Source organism: Portunus trituberculatus, chromosome 40 (genome assembly GCF_017591435.1).
Source record: "Portunus trituberculatus isolate SZX2019 chromosome 40, ASM1759143v1, whole genome shotgun sequence".
In the NCBI taxonomy this organism is placed as follows: Eukaryota; Metazoa; Arthropoda; class Malacostraca; order Decapoda; family Portunidae; genus Portunus; species Portunus trituberculatus.
Window position 1 is genome coordinate 7576633 of NC_059294.1, and position 17034 is coordinate 7593666.

At 43.4% G+C, this 17034-nt stretch overlaps 1 protein-coding gene across 7 annotated transcripts in view; it reads left to right on the plus strand.

Moving 5' to 3' along the window:
• The window catches only part of LOC123515821 (adenylate cyclase type 8-like), a 250755-nt gene that overhangs the window by 182248 nt on the left and 51473 nt on the right, over positions 1-17034 (plus strand). For all 7 annotated transcript variants that reach the window (XM_045274682.1, XM_045274685.1, XM_045274687.1 and 4 more), the window contains one exon: positions 12020-12210. In XM_045274682.1, the coding sequence (XP_045130617.1) occupies positions 12020-12210 (191 nt within the window). The remainder of the gene's footprint in view (positions 1-12019; positions 12211-17034) is intronic.

The following is a 17034-nucleotide window of genomic DNA, read 5'->3' on the forward strand; positions in this document are numbered from 1 at the left end:
TTCGGCATCATTAGTCAGGCAAACATTATCACCCTCTCACCGGACATCACTCGTAAATCATCTCAAGTGTGGGGTCTTGCCTTGCCATGAGGTGATGTGCTTGGCCTCGTTCTTGTTTTTATTTCCTCCGTGATAAACGAGCGGTGATTCTGTTAATGTTACTCCAAAAGTGCCTCTCCCTGGATTACACAGATTCTCTCTCTCTCTCTCTCTCTCTCTCTCTCTCTCTCTCTCTCTCTCTCTCTCTCTCTCTCTCTCTCTCTCTCTCTCTCTCTCTCTCTCTCTCTCTCTCTCTCTCTCTCTCTCTCTCTCTCTCTCTCTCTCTCTCTCTCTCTCTCTCTCTCTCTCTCTCTCTCTCTCTCATCACCACTGAGGACACAACATATTTTCCGTTCCTGCACTTCCCCATATTCAGCTTTCCCCCAATGACTTCCTTCTGTTCCTCCACTAACATTTTCTACCCTTGTGCATTCCCCCCTCCTGGATCTTCTCCCCTCCTGACAGTTCCTACCTTTCTACCACCACCACTACCACCACTGCCCATAAGAGCACTAATGAGGGACCCAAGTTTGCCTCTAATGGCCTAAAAACACTTAAATTGGTTCCCACTTTTCACAAACTCCCCTTTGCTCATCCTATTAGCATGTTTTTAGCGGCTTATTACGTGATCTTCCCTGTCCTTCACGCGCCCTTCATGCCCCCCTCCCCAACACCCACCAGCGGCACTTCCCGGCATAATATTAGGCTTCAGTATGCATGACACCTCTCCCTGACACCGCTGGCAATGGACGCGTGGCACTGCTGTCCATCCTTCACTGGCACCTTAATGAGCATCGTAAATCTTCTCTTCCTTTGTTGACTTCAGTGACGGAGAGTGAATGAGACCTTGCTACGACTGACCACGCCCCGCTCCGCCCCGCCCCGTCCCTCGCGCTGATCCTTCGCCCCGCCACCTCATTTTACTCACTATCTCACTATCAATTGCCCTCCCCCATTCTCCACAATCTGCCCTCCCATAACCCGCTCATCTGCCCATTAACTCTCCACTTACTGTTCATTCCATCACCTTACACACACACACACACACACACACACACACACACACACACACACACACACACACACACACACACACACACACACACACACACACACACACACACGACGCCTATGGACATGTAATAGCTTAACTGGGAACTTTGAAAAAAAAAATATCTCGACTGCCCCATTAATCTTCCCTCTTTTCTTTAATTTTTTCTCCCTTTTTTTTTTTTTTCCTGCCTGCGCCTGAAACATTGCGTTGGACAGCTCAGCACAGCCCAGCCCAGGCCAGTGCAGCCCCGCCTTGTGCCTTGTCTTTTAATAACATGTAAATGGAGGCATGAGTTCCATACCACGCGCCGAGATAAAACACTAACACCGTGTATTTTGAAACTTATAAGAGAGAGAGAGAGAGAGAGTATGTGTGTGTGTGTGTGTGTGTGTGTGTGTGTGTGTGTGTGTGTGTGTGTGTGTGTGTATGTTTCAGAACTACATATTGGACCTGGCCGCCGTAGTGAGGGTTTATGGGGGGTCATAACAGGTAATTGTTCCCCTCTAGATCCTCCTCCTCCTCCTCCTCCTCCTCCTCCTCCTCCTCCTCCTCCTCCTCCTCCTCCTCCTCCTCCTCCTCTCACCTCACCTACATCCCTTCCCCTCTCCAATGGTCCCTTTTCTCTCCCCACCTCTTCCCCTCTCCCCTCCATTCCCATTCATCCTCTTCCACTACTTCCCTTATTCCTATTTCCCTCCCCCATCTCCCATTCTCCCTGTCCATTAGTTCTCTCCCTTTCCCATTCACCTTTCTCTCCTCCATTCCTATACCTTTCTCCTTCCTCCCTCCTCTCATACCCCATACCATATAGTCCGTTATGAAAGCCCACTTGGTAATATAACTTAGTATATGGACATGCTATATACACATACGTAAAGGGAAATATACATAGAGTAAATTGTAGATGTGTTTTAGGTGGATTGGTATATAATGACGTAGATAAGTAATGAATGTGTATGGTGTGTATTGTGTTTTTAGTATGAGTAGTAGAGTTTTTTTTTTTTCATGGCGTGAATGAAGAATGAAGGTGTGTGTGTGTGTGTGTGTGTGTGTGTGTGTGTGTGTGTGTGTGTGTGTGTGTGTGTGTGTGTGTGTGTGTGTGTGTGTGTGTGTGAATAGCGAGGAAAATAAAAACACTGCATGATGAAAACAGGGATCAGAGAGAGAGAGAGAGAGAGAGAGAGAGAGAAATACAGGTGAAAGTACGAAAAATATGCACAGGGGAAAGGAAATGAAAAGGAAAAAGAAGTCAAAGCTGAAATCAGAACTCGTGGCCTTTCATTCACCTGAGGACTGAGACTGAAAAAGATGAAGGAAGCAAAGGAAAACAACCACAACACGAGGGTCGAGGGTTGCATTACCGGGAAACTACAAAAAAGGGAGAGAAAAAATTTGTTGCTCCATTTCATTTGATTTTTAACTTGTATTTGATTTTACATGGTTTCTTTGTTCCCTTCCTGTATGTGTGTGGGAAAAATTGTCATTGTTTTGTTGGTGCTTTTGTTTTCTTTCTTGTTTGTAGGGGTGGTGGTGGTGGTGGATGTTAAAGTAGTAGTCAGTTAGTGAAAGTAGTAGTAGTAGTAGTAGTAGTAGTAGTAGTGGTGGTAGTAGTAGTAGTAGTAGTAGTAGTAGTAGTAGTAGTAGTAGTAGTAGTAGTAGTAGTAGTAGTAGTAGTAGTAGTAGTAGTAGTAGTAGTAGTAGTAGTAGCAGTAGTAGTAGTTATCTATTATTTTCTACAATATAACCTAACCTTTCCATTTGGTAGATGTTATTGCGTTTATATTCTGTACTTTTTTTTTTCTCTCTCTCCATTTATTTTTTTTTATTTTCCCTTACATATTTTTCCTGATGTTTTGCCCTCGTCTCGTCCTCTATTTCAGTGTCCTTATCTCCTGCGCTTCTCCCTCTGCACTTCACTGATCTTTCATTGATTGCCATCCTTTTTTTTTTCTTTTTTTCAACCTCCGTATTGGTTTCATTCATGTATGTTGTAAAGGGTTTTATTTCTATTCAAGTTGTATTTTTTCATCCTTTTTTTCGTGGTTTAAGCTTTTCCTTTTCTTTTCTTTTATTTTATCCCTGTGTGCACATAAATATAGAGAAACATATACTTTTCTCTGTATTTATGTATTTTTCTTCTTTTCTGACTGGGTTTGCTAAATTGGTTTCTCGTCAGGTAAGCATAAAGAGCGCTTGTTTTGTTTGTTGGCGTGGATGTGGACACTTGCGCGGCTGCCTCACATCCCCACGGTGCGCACATTAATCTTTACTTGTTTTTCCCTCCTCTCTCCCTCTCCCTCTCTCTTCCTCCAGCACTCTTCTCCCCTCTCCTCCTCCACCTTTCTATATTTACCTTCCTCCTTCACCCATGATCCCAATTGCTCGATCTTTCATGCCTCGTTTCTTCATTTTCCTCTCTCTCTCTCTCTCTCTCTCTCTCTCTCTCTCTCTCTCTCTCTCTCTCTCTCTCTCTCTCTCTCTCTCTCTCTCTCTCTCTCTCTCTCTCTCTCGTGTTTCTTTTTTTTACTTAATTTTGTGTATGCAACGCCACGAGGGTAATTAATCACTCTTCTTCTTCTTCTTCTTCTTCTTCTTCTTCTTCTTCTTCTTCTTCTTCTTCTTCTTCTTCCATCTCAATTCCTTCATCCTCTTTTCAATAAGCGGTTCAATTTACGGTTCAATACGATGAAAATTAATGGATTTTGCTCCTCCTCCTCCTCCTCCTCCTCCTCCTCCTCCTCCTCCTCCTCCTCCTCCTCCTTTCCTCTTTTCCTCTTTTCTATATTCAATTCCCTCTTCTCTCTTCTCATAATTCTTCTTTCGTTTCTCCTTTCTCTCTCTTCCTCTTCCTCGCTTCCTGTAGTTTGTGTGTTTTTCCCAATTTTTTGTTATCTTGCCATTATTCGTTTCCTTTTGCCTTTGTTCCCCCTTTAATATTTTACACGTTTTCTTTTCGTTTTTTTTCTTCCTCTTCGTCTTTGTATAATTAGTCATTTCCGTGATTTCGTTTTCTTTTTATATGTATTTTCCTTAAGAGCTTCTCCTTTTTGTTATTGCCATTAAGTATTCTCTCTCTCTCTCTCTCTCTCTCTCTCTCTCTCTCTCTCTCTCTCTCTCTCTCTCTCTCTCTCTCTCTCGTGCTTTTAAGATGAATTAAGCCAGACTCGTGTTTTTTTCGTGTTATGAGAGAGAGAGAGAGAGAGAGAGGTATTATATAAGTGGATAAGTGGAAGGCATTACATAACACTCATCATTTTTATTAGAGAAATATTTTACACATAGCACAAAGCGGCGGAAGCAACCACTCTCTCTCTCTCTCTCTCTCTCTCTCTCTCTCTCTCTCTCTCTCTCTCTCTCTCTCTCTCTCTCTCTCTCTCTCTCTCTCTCTCTCTCTCTCTCTCTCTCTCTCTCTCTCTCTCTCTCTCTCTCTCGTTCGTATCCACCACGAATTTTTTTTTCCAACTCTCCACCCCTTCATTTGTATTCTCCCCACCTGCACTTCTATCCCCTTCCCTCCAGCTCACCTCACCCCATCATACCCCTTCACCCCACCTGGTCCACTCGTCACTTGCTCCTACACACTCCCGGCCTCTCACGCCCCTCTCACCTCGTCAAGTCCTGAAGGTGCGTAATGAATCTTGAAAAAAGGTCTGCTATGTAAAGGGATTGGATTTATCACGTGGTTTAGAGGGAAAAATGTACTCTGGAGGTGTGTGTGTGTGTGTGTGTGTGTGTGTGTGTGTGTGTGTGTGTGTGTGTGTGTGTGTGTGTGTCATGGCTAATCACCACTTAGTAGGTTAGCTGATAGGACTGAGAAGCAATGGAGCACTAATTTGATAAGGCTTCCAGGTAAATCTAATTAACTCCTGATTATAATGCAGTTCACGTAAGAGGCGCCGTAGAGAAGACGTGGTGTGTAAAGCCGAGGGTCTGTAGATGAGAAAGGCACGAGAGTAAAAGACTGACAGATGACATGGACGGATCTGGAAAGTGTAATGTTGATGAATAGAAAAAAAAAAAAGATAATCTGTACGTAAATATATCACTTGATAAATCAGATGAGTCCATAAATTCCAGATAGATACATGGATAGTCTAATGATGAAGGGAGTAAATAGATGTAAATATATACTGAATAAATAAGGAACTCTATGGGAAGATGAGTGAATTAAATAAAGAATTTATTACAGAGAGAGAGAGAGAGAGAGAGAGAGAGAGAGAGAGAGAGAGAGAGAGAGAGAGAGAGAGAGAGAGAGAGAGAGAGAGAGAGAGAGAGAGAGAGAGAGAGAGAGAGAGAGAGAGAGAGAGAGAGAGAGAGAGAGAGAGAGAGAGAGTTGGGCAGATAACAGATGCGTTGAAGTCATAGGAATTTTACCCTCAACGTTCACTACCCAACCTTTCCTTACAAATATTTCGGTGTTTCAGGTTCCTAAGAGATTAATAACGAGTTTTGCAGACCACATGATTATCTCCCTGCGATTGACGTTAAGAGCATCGAGAAAGGCTGGCGTCTGTAGAGCAAATGTCGTGCGCTGAGACTACAAGGGCGTATATTGAGACGTTCACTTACCGCCTCCTTGTTCGCGATGCTTGATTTTGTTATGTGAGAGGGGAAATCTGGCAAAAAGCAACCAAAACGATTAAACATAAAAGGCCCGAAGTCCAACTCCCTAATGCAAGAGTTAAGCAGTACTCTCAGTCATTCATATCTTTCTCTGGTAAATTCTGGAACTCCCTGCCTGCTTCTATGTTTCCTTCTTCCCATGACGTAATTTCTTTTAAGAGGGAGGTTTCAAGACATTTGTCCCAGACTTTTGGCTAAGTCTATCACTCTTTTAGGGAACTGACAATCAAGTGGGCCTTTTTTTTTATCTTTTTTGTTGCCCTTGGTTCCTTTCTTGCATAAAAAAAAGATATGCCAGTCCCCGAGCAGGCTGGAGAGTGTTAGCCAAAAGAATGAGATAAATGTCTTGAAACCTTCCTTTTAAATGAGCTCAGGTTAAGGCAAGATAGAAATACAGAAGCAGGTAGGAAGATGGTAATAGCAAACCAGGTAGGAAGTTCCAGAGTTTACCAGAGACAGGTGGCATTCATTCGTAGCCTTCGTAGTCTTAAAGGGAGTGATGAATGCGTATAGTCTCGGCAAGCGAAGGGAATACGTGGTTGATGAATTAGTAAGCAGACTTGACTCTATTCCTATTAAAGTGATTAATTATGCACGAACGGGCGAATTGAAATGTAATGTGAGTTATTAATAATGTACGAATGTTTAAACGATACTCAGATTAATTTCACATCCCTCTAAGTTAACAGACACAGAATTAAACATCAAATAATAGATGAATATGTTGATGTATATTAATTTTCCACCTTTATCATTTAGAAAGAAAAAGAATAATGAAGGTGTAACTGCCTCTCATTATTATCACAGCAACACACATATTCCTATCAACTCTGCACCTTTGTTAGTTAGAAGTTACACTAGAAAAATCGTGAAAGTGTAACTGTCTGCCATTTTTTTTTTTTTTTTCTATCAGAGGGAAACAGTGAAATGAATTATTGTTGTGGGGACCATCACGACAACAAAGGCTGGTGTCCATAAAGGAGAGAACAATGTGGTTTTCTTTCCTCCGCCTCACTCTTTTCTGCGTGTGTGCGTGTGTGTGTGTGTGTGTGTGTGTGTGTGTGTGTGTGTGTGTGTGTGTGTGTGTGTGTGTGTGTGTGTGTGTGTGTGTGTGTGTGTGTGTGTGTGTGTGTGTGTGTGTGTGTGTGTGTGTGTGTGTCTCGCCATTAAGTGCCGTTCATTAACAACAGGTGAATAGTGTTTTCCTTTTCCATTTGCCATGTGTGTACTGTATTCCTTTGTCATGGTGAGAGAGAGAGAGAGAGAGAGAGAGAGAGAGAGAGAGAGAGAGAGAAATTCAAACGAAAAATTTCCTTCTGTTGCTTCACTGGCTTATTTTTATCACAAATAGGAGAGAGAGGAAGAGGAAGGGAAATAGAGACGGAGATGGAAGTAGGAAAAGCAACACTCCTCCTTTTCCTTCTTCTCCTTCTCCTTCTCCTTCTCCTTCTCCTTCTCCTTCTCCTTCTCCTTCTTCTTCTCCTCCTCCTCCTCCTCCTCCTCCTCCTCCTCCTCCTCCTCCTCCTCCTCTTTCCATCGACCACTAGGAAGTAAATGGACAGAATTCTCCTTCCTGAACTTTTCCTGACAGGAGCGAGGGTGTAAGAGGAAGGAAAGGAGGCGAGGCTGTCACGTTACGTCCTCCTTCCCATCCATCCCACTTCTTTCATTTCTATATTCTTCCCTTTCCTCTCTCTCTCTCTCTCTCTCTCTCTCTCTCTCTCTCTCTCTCTCTCTCTCTCTCTCTCTCTCTCTCTCTCTCTCTCTCTCTCTCTCTCTCTCTCTCTCTCTCTCTCTCTCATCCTTCCTTCACACTTCTTCTTTGCTACCAACATGACTTTCCACAGTCCAGATACAACAGTGCTGGAAATGAATGATAGAGAAATTAGAGAGATTAACCCTTTCTTTACCACAATTTTCCGTAAACTACAAAATTTCATGCACTTTTTTTTTTATATTCTACAGTCTCAGGTAACTCAGCAAAAATTGATAAACTTCTCTTCTCAGTTTTCTTTGCCTTAAATGTCAACAAAGGAGACCGTATAGCTGTGAAAGGCTTACAGAACGAGGGAGAGGGAAGTAAAGAGTGTCGGGAGAGCTGAATGGGAAGACTAAAGGGGAGAGGCATAAGCAGGTGGTGTGAAGGGCGAGAGTTGTGTCGAGGGAGGAAGAGAGAAGTCATTAGGGAGTGCAAGGCTTAAATGTGGTATAGGTTAGGTTACTTTAAACTCTTGATAGATAGACGTCCAGGTAGGCAGCGACGGTGAAGCGATCTGGTAGAATGACAGGTAGATAATTAGATTGACTTCCTGATTGATGGAGTGAGAGACAGGCAGGTGGGCGGCAAGATTTATGCCTCTGTGTGCTGTGTTGGGTCAGGCGCACTCAAGATTTTTTTTGTACAAGTTTGTTATTCCCGTTATGTTAGGTAAGGTTAAGTTTAATGTGGTTGCTATTATTGAAACTGGTTTTTTTTTTTTTATTGTTTTTAAATTCAAATTTTGCATTATATTGTACTCTTAACTTCTTCAGTACTGAGACATTTTTTTACCTTCGGATGTGTGCACGATTATTCCATTTTATTGACATTAGGAAGGGAATATGGAGGTTAGAAGATTAATGGCTACAGTCTTCACTATTTTAACCCTCCACACCCACATAAGTTTCTGAAGCTGTATAAAATCACCAAATAGTAACCAGAATATATATAGAAACGCGTCATGGTACTGAAGGGGTTAAGGGAAAGGTTTTAATGCATGTTCTTTTTCCTTTTCTTTTTTTGTATTTATCCCTCTCTCTTTATCCTGAGCGTATCCTCATGAGCCGCGCCCTTCCTCCGCCCATCGCCGCTAACCACACACAAGCACATGTCACATTTTTACCCGCGTGTTTGAGCGAAAGGTCACTGCACATTTTATTTCGCTGTTAGGTCAGCAAATGTCGGTGGTGCTTCAGGAAAGAGAGCGATTCGGGAAAGAAATGTATTGTATGTAAGAAACTGAAGTGAAAGGTCGCTGAGAAGGTTAGGACTTGACGGGAAAAGCAAAACTGTATGGCAGAGTATGGTTGGTAAGGTTGCTGTGAAAAAATACTCCTCTTTTTCATCTAAGTTTTGTCACTCCACCCTTCACTCACTTCCAACCATCCCCGACGTGCTTGAGGCCATCACCGCAATCCACACCTCTTGCCTACTTTCCTTTAACACACATCTTCATTGCTATCTCTGTGTCAGGAGGTAATCTTCTCTCATTCGTGCCTTTCTGCCTTTCTCTTCTTCCCGCCCTCCTCCATCTCTCTCTCTTCCTCACCCATTCACTTGCTGGATTCCGTTTTAATTTCCTCCATCTCTCTTTCTTACTCACTGCCTTGTATAATTTCCTCATCCATTCTCTTTCCTTCACTTCCTTCTTTACATTCTGTTTTGTTTCGCCTCATCTTATTTGTCTTTAACTTACTTCATTTAACATTGGGGTCAGTGTTTCTTTCGTGTATAATTTGTGGTTTACTGTTTTTCTAAACTGTCGCAACTATGAAGTCTTAAAATGTCGCGACTTTCAACTGCCTCAATTCAATCAGTCAGCTCTTCTTACAACATCTCCTCCCTGTTGATGCTTGTAAATATTTCATGCATGACTTGTGGTGGTGTTCATTGTCTCGTATCGCAGCTGAGAAAGTTAAAACACGCACTTCCATTCCATCTTCGTCATCATCGCACTGTTAGCTCCTTCCACTTCGTCCCTTCCTCCGCCTCTTCATTAGTGCGGAGGGTGCCTGGCCGCCCTAACTCGCCACCTTACCTTCCTTCCTTTTTCCCTTCCCTCTCTCCTTCCTTAGTTATAGTCCCGCTCTCCACACCTCTCTTCCTATACACGTGTTCTTTTTATCTTTTCTGTGTTGTTTACGTTCTCAGTCTTCTGTTTTTGAACGGTATTGGTGTGTGTGTGTGTGTGTGTGTGTGTGTGTGTGTGTGTGTGTGTGTGTGTGTGTGTGTGTGTGTGTGTGTGTGTGTGTGTGTGTGTGTGTGTGTGTGTGTGTGTGTTTGTGTGTGTTTGTGTGTGTGTGTGTGGGTGTGGGTGTGTGGGTGTGCAACGAAAAAGGTGTAAGAGATAAGTAAGGTGGATTATGCAGGCAAGTCTCTCTCTCTCTCTCTCTCTCTCTCTCTCTCTCTCTCTCTCTCTCTCTCTCTCTCTCTCTCTCTCTCTCTCTCTCTCTCTCTCTCTCTCTCTCTCTCTCTCTCTCTCTCTCTCTCTCTCTCTCTCTCTCTCTCTCTCTCTCCACTTCACTTCCTTTCTTGATATATTCCATTTATGTTATTCTTCCCCATTTCTTGACACAGTTTATTCACCCTCATCTCCTCCTCCTCCTCCTCCTCCTCCTCCTCCTCCTCCTCCTCCTCCTCCTCCTCCTCCTCCTCCTCCTCCTCCTCCTCCAAGACGCTTCTATTCATCAGTATAGTTCCGGCAGTAAGATTTTCAAGGATTTAAATTGTAAAGGAAGCTTTTTATATACTCAGAGATGGATTTTTTTTTTTTTTTTTTTTTTTTTTTTTGGCTTCCGGAGAATATGTAGCCGAAGAGAAAGCGAGTCGTTTTGAAAATTCTGTCCTGCTGCATCACTTCGCTACGAGAATTGAATGCAGTCCTCTTCATTTTATTATTTTTCTCTCTTTCTCCTAAAAGTTTGTAAAAAAGATATGTGATGAAAGAAGCTAAGAAAGGAAATAAAAGAAGTGTGTTTCAAGTGTGTGTGTGTGTGTGTGTGTGTGTGTGTGTGTGTGTGTGTGTGTGTGTGTGTGTGTGTGTGTGTGTGTGTTGTAGAGGAGGTGATAGTGAGCTGTCTTTACTCACTATTAACATTTATCACCACAAACACCACCACCATCACCACCAACACCAACTTCACTTTGACCACCACCACCACCACCATCACCACCACTCATCACAATGTTTATATAACCTCGCCCTGTTTCTTTTCTCTTTTCTCTCCTTAGCCTCCATGTCACTCCTTAACTTGACCCACCCTTTACCCTTACCCACCCTCATCCCTTAAATATCAGTTCGCCTCCTAATACCTTTCCTTTCCCTTTTTCTTGCCCTCAATGTTGTCAACCCTCACGAATATTTCCTAGTGTCCTCATTTTCTTGCTCTCATTCCTCTTTTCCATCCTCCTCCTCCTCCTCCTCCTCCTCCTCCTCCTCCTCCTCCTCCTCCTCCTCCTCCTCCTCCTCCTCCTCCTCCTGCTCGTCAAAAGGTCATTACCCTCAAAGGTCCAGTTGTGATTACCAGGTGAAATCGAACGCAGGTCAAGATAAGAAGATTGAGGAGCTCTGCATGAACGGAATTATGGGAATATGAAGGGAATTTTGTGGGTCTCTCTCTCTCTCTCTCTCTCTCTCTCTCTCTCTCTCTCTCTCTCTCTCTCTCTCTCTCTCTCTCTCTCTCTCTCTCTCTCGCTCTCGTTCTCATTCTCCTTCTTGCATTGCCCATGTCAGTGAATGGTAAAGAAATTCTCTCTCTCTCTCTTTTTTTTATAGTTATCATTGCAGATTTGATTTCAGTGAGTCATGTTTCAGAAGATTCCTCCTCCTCCTCCTCTTCCTCCTCCTCCTCCTCCTCCTCCTCCTCCTCCTCCTCCTCCTCCTGTTGCTCCTTGTCTTTGTTCTGCTCCTCACTTCTTCCCATTTCCGTTCCTTTTAGATATTTATGTTTGTCCCTCTTATCTCATGTTTTCCCTCCCAATCTTGCAGTGCCCTCCTTTAACATACATCTCCTCCTCCTTCCTTCTCCTCCTCCTCCTCCTCCTCCTCCTCCTCCTCCTCCTCCTCCTCCTCCTCCTCTTTATCCTATCGGTGTGTCCTACTCTCTCTGGTGTTTACCCTCGCCAGAAAAATTGAGTGAGGCATATGCTTTCACCCTCTTCTGTTTGCCTGTCTGTCTGTCTGTATGTGTGTGTGTGTTTGTGTGTGTGTGTTGATTGAGAAGATAGCTCAGAGAGAAGTTATTGAGGGATTTCAATTATATTTTCTGAAAAGTTTTTGGCGTTGGTCCAAGAAACAATTCATTCGGTTTTTTTTTTTTTTTTTTTTTTTTTATAGACAATTTCCTATATTTATTTTGCCCATTTTCCGTTTCTTCCCCCTCTTCTTCTTCGACCTTGTTCATCTCTTCTTTTTCCTTCTCCTTCTCTTTCTCCTTCTCTTTCTCCATTTCCTCCTCCTCCTCCACCTCCTCCCCCTTCAAACCACACACATGAGTCGTATACCAGTAACCCACAAGCACTCCCTTTCTCTCCTCTCGTCCCAGGGTGCATCTCGCAGGTGTTGGAGCAGCAGCACCTGAAGGACGGCACGAAGAGCGAAAACATGATGTGGTACCTGCTGTTCATTGTGTTCGTCACCTACTCCATGCTGCCGCTGCCTCTCCGCTGGGGCATCCTGGCGGGCTCCCTCACTGCTCTCTGCCACCTCGTACTTACCTTCATCCTCTATTATAAAGTGAGTCTTGAGAGAGAGAGAGAGATAGTGTATGTGTGTGTGTGTGTGTGTGTGTGTGTGTGTGTGTGTGTGTGTGTGTGTGTGTGTGTGTGTGTGTGTCTTTTATTTGCTCTAGAAGTTTGTCATTTTTTTTCTTATTTTTTTGTCATTATTTCTTGTTTTGTTAATACTATTAAACACATTTTACCAATAAACTACTACTACTACTACTACTACTACTACTACTACTACTACTACTACTACTACTACTACTACTACTACTACTACTACTACTAGAGAGAGAGAGAGAGAGAGAGAGAGAGAGAGAGAGAGAGAGAGAGAGAGAGAGAGACAATCCACTTCTCTCCCTTCTCCCTCCCACTCTGCCTGCCCTCTCCCTACCTCCTTCTCTTCTCTTCTCTCCCTTCCCATCCCACTCTTCTCCCCGCCTCCTCTCCCTCTTCTCTCCCCCCCTCCTCTTATCTCTCCCTCTCGTCCATTTGGCCACATTTAGTTGTCGGGCAAAAGTATACTTACCTTTAGAGATTTCGTTTGATGTTGTGGAGTTTAAAAGAAAAGAGAAAAATATTGTATCTCTGGTTATTGACTGGTTTTTATTTGAGGTTTAATTGGTTTTTGTTAATATAAACGTGTATGCATCTTTTTTTCTTTTTTTTCCTCTTTGTGTTTTATTTTATTTTTTATTTGTTCGGTGTGATTCTCTCTCTCTCTCTCTCTCTCTCTCTCTCTCTCTCTCTCTCTCTCTCTCTCTCTCTCTCTCTCTCTCTCTCTCTCTCTCTCTCTCTCTCTCTCTCTCTCTCTCTCTCTCTCTCTCTCTCTCTCATCCACCTTATTGTATTTCTTCCACTTCAACGCTTTCCATTCCTCCTCCTCCTCCTCCTCCTCTGTATGACTCAAGGGCATCATTACCAGCTCGGGCCTCGCTCAGCACTGCACGTAATGAATCAGCTGACTCTCATCCATTTCTCTCTCTCTCTCTCTCTCTCTCTCTCTCTCTCTCTCTCTCTCTCTCTCTCTCTCTCTCTCTCTCTCTCTCTCTCTGAAACGTCCGCAAATCCTCTTATCGTCTTTCCCACCTGATAGGTAATATAACTAAGCGATATATTAGAGAGAGAGAGAGAGAGAGAGAGAGAGAGAGAGAGAGATTTGGGACTTAATGTTTGTAGGAGTTGGGATGTTGTGTGTGGTTGACATGAAACTCTGGCCAGATTATTGAAAGCTGTACATGAACTGTTTGTGTGTGTGTGTGTGTGTGAGTGTGTGTGTGTGTGTGTGTGTGTGTGTGTGTGTGTGTGTGTGTGTGTGTGAGAGAGAGAGAGAGAGAGAGAGAGAGAGAGAGAGAGAGAGAGAGAGAGAGAGAGAGAGAGGAGGAATACACTGAGAGAAATTTTGATGCTGAGTGATTAATTTATTACCTCCTGAATTGTTTCTTTGCTTCTATAGGAGGAGGAGGAGGAGGAGGAGGAGGAGGAGTGATTTTGTTCCTCTTTGATACCTCCTCACTCCCTTACATGTTCTTCTTTGGCACACCTTTTTCCTCCTTCGTCTATTACCTTTATCTCCTCCTCCTCCTCCTCCTCCTCCTCCTCCTCCTCCTCCTCCTCCTCCTCCTCCTCCTCCTCCTCCTCCTCCTCCTCCTCCTCCTCCTCCTCCTCCTCCTCCTCCTCCTCCTCCTCCTCCTCCTCCTCCTCCTCCTCCTCCTCCTCCTCCTCCTCCTCCTCCTCCTCCTCCTCCTCCTCCTCCTCCTCTTCCTTCTCTTCCTCCTCTTCCTCTCTCCTCCTCTTCCTCCTCCTCTTCCTCCTCCTCCTCCTCCTCCTCCTCCTCTGTTCTATCCTTACCTCCTACTAAGTATGTAGCTTCTGTACATGTAGTTTAGTATAAGAGTGACCTCGTCATAGGTCGCAAGGCCTCCTGTCACTCGTCTTTCCTATGTATTCCTCCTCCTCCTCCTCCTCCTCCTCCTCCGTATAGGTTTCGATGGTACGATAGTTATCTGAATGTCACTGAATGATTTATATACCTGGAATCTGATGGAGCCTTCAATCCCCTTTCCTTCCCTCTTTTCCCTCCTCTCTTCCTCCGTCTCTCCCCTCCCTCCTCCCTCGCTTTCTTTCTCCACGATCGGTCTTTTTTCTCCATTCATTCTTCCCTCATTGTTGGTGTATGGAAAAGTAGGGCGTCTCTCTCTCTCTCTCTCTCTCTCTCTCTCTCTCTCTCTCTCTCTCTCTCTCTCTCTCTCTCTCTCTCTCTCTCTCTCTCTCTCTCTCTCTCTCTCTCTCTCTCTCTCTCTCTCTCTCTCTCTCTCTCTCTCTCTCTCTCTCTCTCTCTCTCTCTCTCTCTCTCGAAAGGTATCATTAGTGTGTTTATTTTTTTCATCTCTAATAAAACAAAAAAAATCTCAACAGGTAAAAAATTGCATGAAATATTTCTACATATCATTTTGTCATGGTTTCATTTCTTTTGTTTCCAGTATCCGTCTTTTCTTGATCACTGTTGCCTCAAGATATTCTCAGATACTTTCTTCTGCCTTTTATTAATGTTTCCGGAAGGCCAGTAGAGGGGAAAAGAAGTCTGCTAATTTCTTTTTTTCTTTTTTTTTTCTCGTTTTTTTGTTCAGATGTCTTGTAACTTCTCCTCTTGAAATAATTGAACATATAGGAAGAGAAATTTGGCGTTAGCAAGTAGTTATTTATCTCTTCTCAGCTTAATAATGTAATCACACGTGTTCTTCTTTCCTATGAGAATATATATAAGTTAACTCTACCTCTCTTACGTGTTTTAATATTCATTATACACACACACACACACACACACACACACACACACACACACACACACACACACACACACACACACACACACACACACACACACACACACACACACACACACACACACACACACACACACACACTTGTCACTACACCACTTCACTCGGAACATTTTTCTTCTCCTTTTCTTCCTCAACACCGGAGACAAGCTTTCGCGGTTCAAAGTTTTGTCTTCCTCTTCTCTTCTGGGCTTCCTTTTCTTACTAACCCGTGTCTTCCTCCTTCCATTACGCTCTCTTTTCTTCGCTTGCTTTCTTATCTCTTCCTTCTCTCATCTCTTCCCCGTCCTATCTATCTGTAAGTTTTCCCGTTATCAAGTGTAAAAAGTCTCCAACAACCAAAGTCTCACTGCTGATCTGAAACTGAGAAGAGGAGGAGGAGGAGGAGGAGGAGGAGGAGGAGGAGGAGGAGGAGGAGGAGGAGGAGGAGGAGGAGAAGAAGAAGAAGAAGAAGAAGAAGAAGAAGAAGAAGAAGAAGAAGAAGAAGAAGAAGAAGAAGAAGAAGAAGAAGAAGAAGAAGAAGAAGGAGGAGGAGGAGGAGGAGTAGCAGCAGTAGGAGGAGGAGAAAGAAAGGCAGTGAAGCACGGATGAAAGCAAAATTAATGTTTCAAGGAAAGTTTGAAGGCATGTGTGGCTTTCTTGTAACAGTCAGAGAAGGAGGAGGAAGAGGAGGAGGAGAAGGAAGGTCTAGATTTAGGGTAAGAATAAGGTCACTAGTTAAAAGACTCTGTGCTTAGAGAGAGAGAGAGAGAGAGAGAGAGAGAGAGAGAGAGAGAGAGAGAGAGAGAGAGAGAGAGAGAGAGAGAGAGAGAGAGAGAGAGAGAGAGAGAGATTTTAAGTCATTTCTTTTTCTTTCTATCATCCGTTTTCACTTCGTACATTAACCTTCTTCCATCGCCACATCTTTACACCCCACTTACTTCAATCCTCAGAAATCCCTCCTCTTTACACCAACTTCCCTTCTCACCACCTGTCCCTTCAGACCGCTACCCTTCACACTCCAAAATATTCACCCTCATCAGCCCTTCACCACCACACTGACGCTTCATCCGCCCCTCACAGCCTCTCCACTCCTACACATCTACTTCTTCATTTCATTCCTCCACACACCTGTCATCCCCACACCTGTCAGTCGCATATTTGTCGTCCTTCACCAGACACCACATCATTTCAGCTTTATAGATCAAAGCGTACAGGTTTACAAAGCATTACAGGAAATCTCTCAATCATTTATACCTTTCTCTGGTAAACTCTGGAACTCTCTACCTGCTTCTGTATTTCCATCTTCCTACGAAGTTTCAAGACATTTGTCCCTTTCTTTCGGCTGACTCTTTAACTTGCAAGGGGACTGGCAATTAAATAGGCCTTTTTTTACCCCTTGGCCAGTTTCCCCTCATGTTAAAAAATACAAATCCTTTATTAGTCCATGTTTATCAGTCTTTATCGTATATTTCATTTCTTCTGCGATATGAAAGAGTCAACCACACGAGAGTCATTGTGTGAAATCGTTCTAAGCACATACAAGATAGAATGGCAGTGAAATGACTTGACACAGCAATATCTAACCGGTATAACGCCTACAGGTTCATGGCTGTAGATCAATGAAATATGTCTCAGAGTACTTAGTGAGTAATGAAGGATATAAAGAAGAATAACACGGAAAGAGTTAATACATTCAAATTTACCCGTTCAGTACCATGACGCGTTTCCATATTCATTCTATTTACTATTTGGTGATTTTCCACAGCTTCAGAAACTTATGTGGGGGATTAAAATAGTGAAGACTGTGGCCATTAATCTTCTGACCTCCATAGACTAGAACCTAATGTCAATAAAATTATCTAATCGTACACAAATCTCAAGGTAAAAATGTGTCCCCAGTACTGAAGGGATTAAGCACATCATCATCATTACCACACGCACACACACTCCTACACTATACAACCCCCATACACCAAGAGCCCGCCAGCCACACCCACATGCCTCAGTCTCCC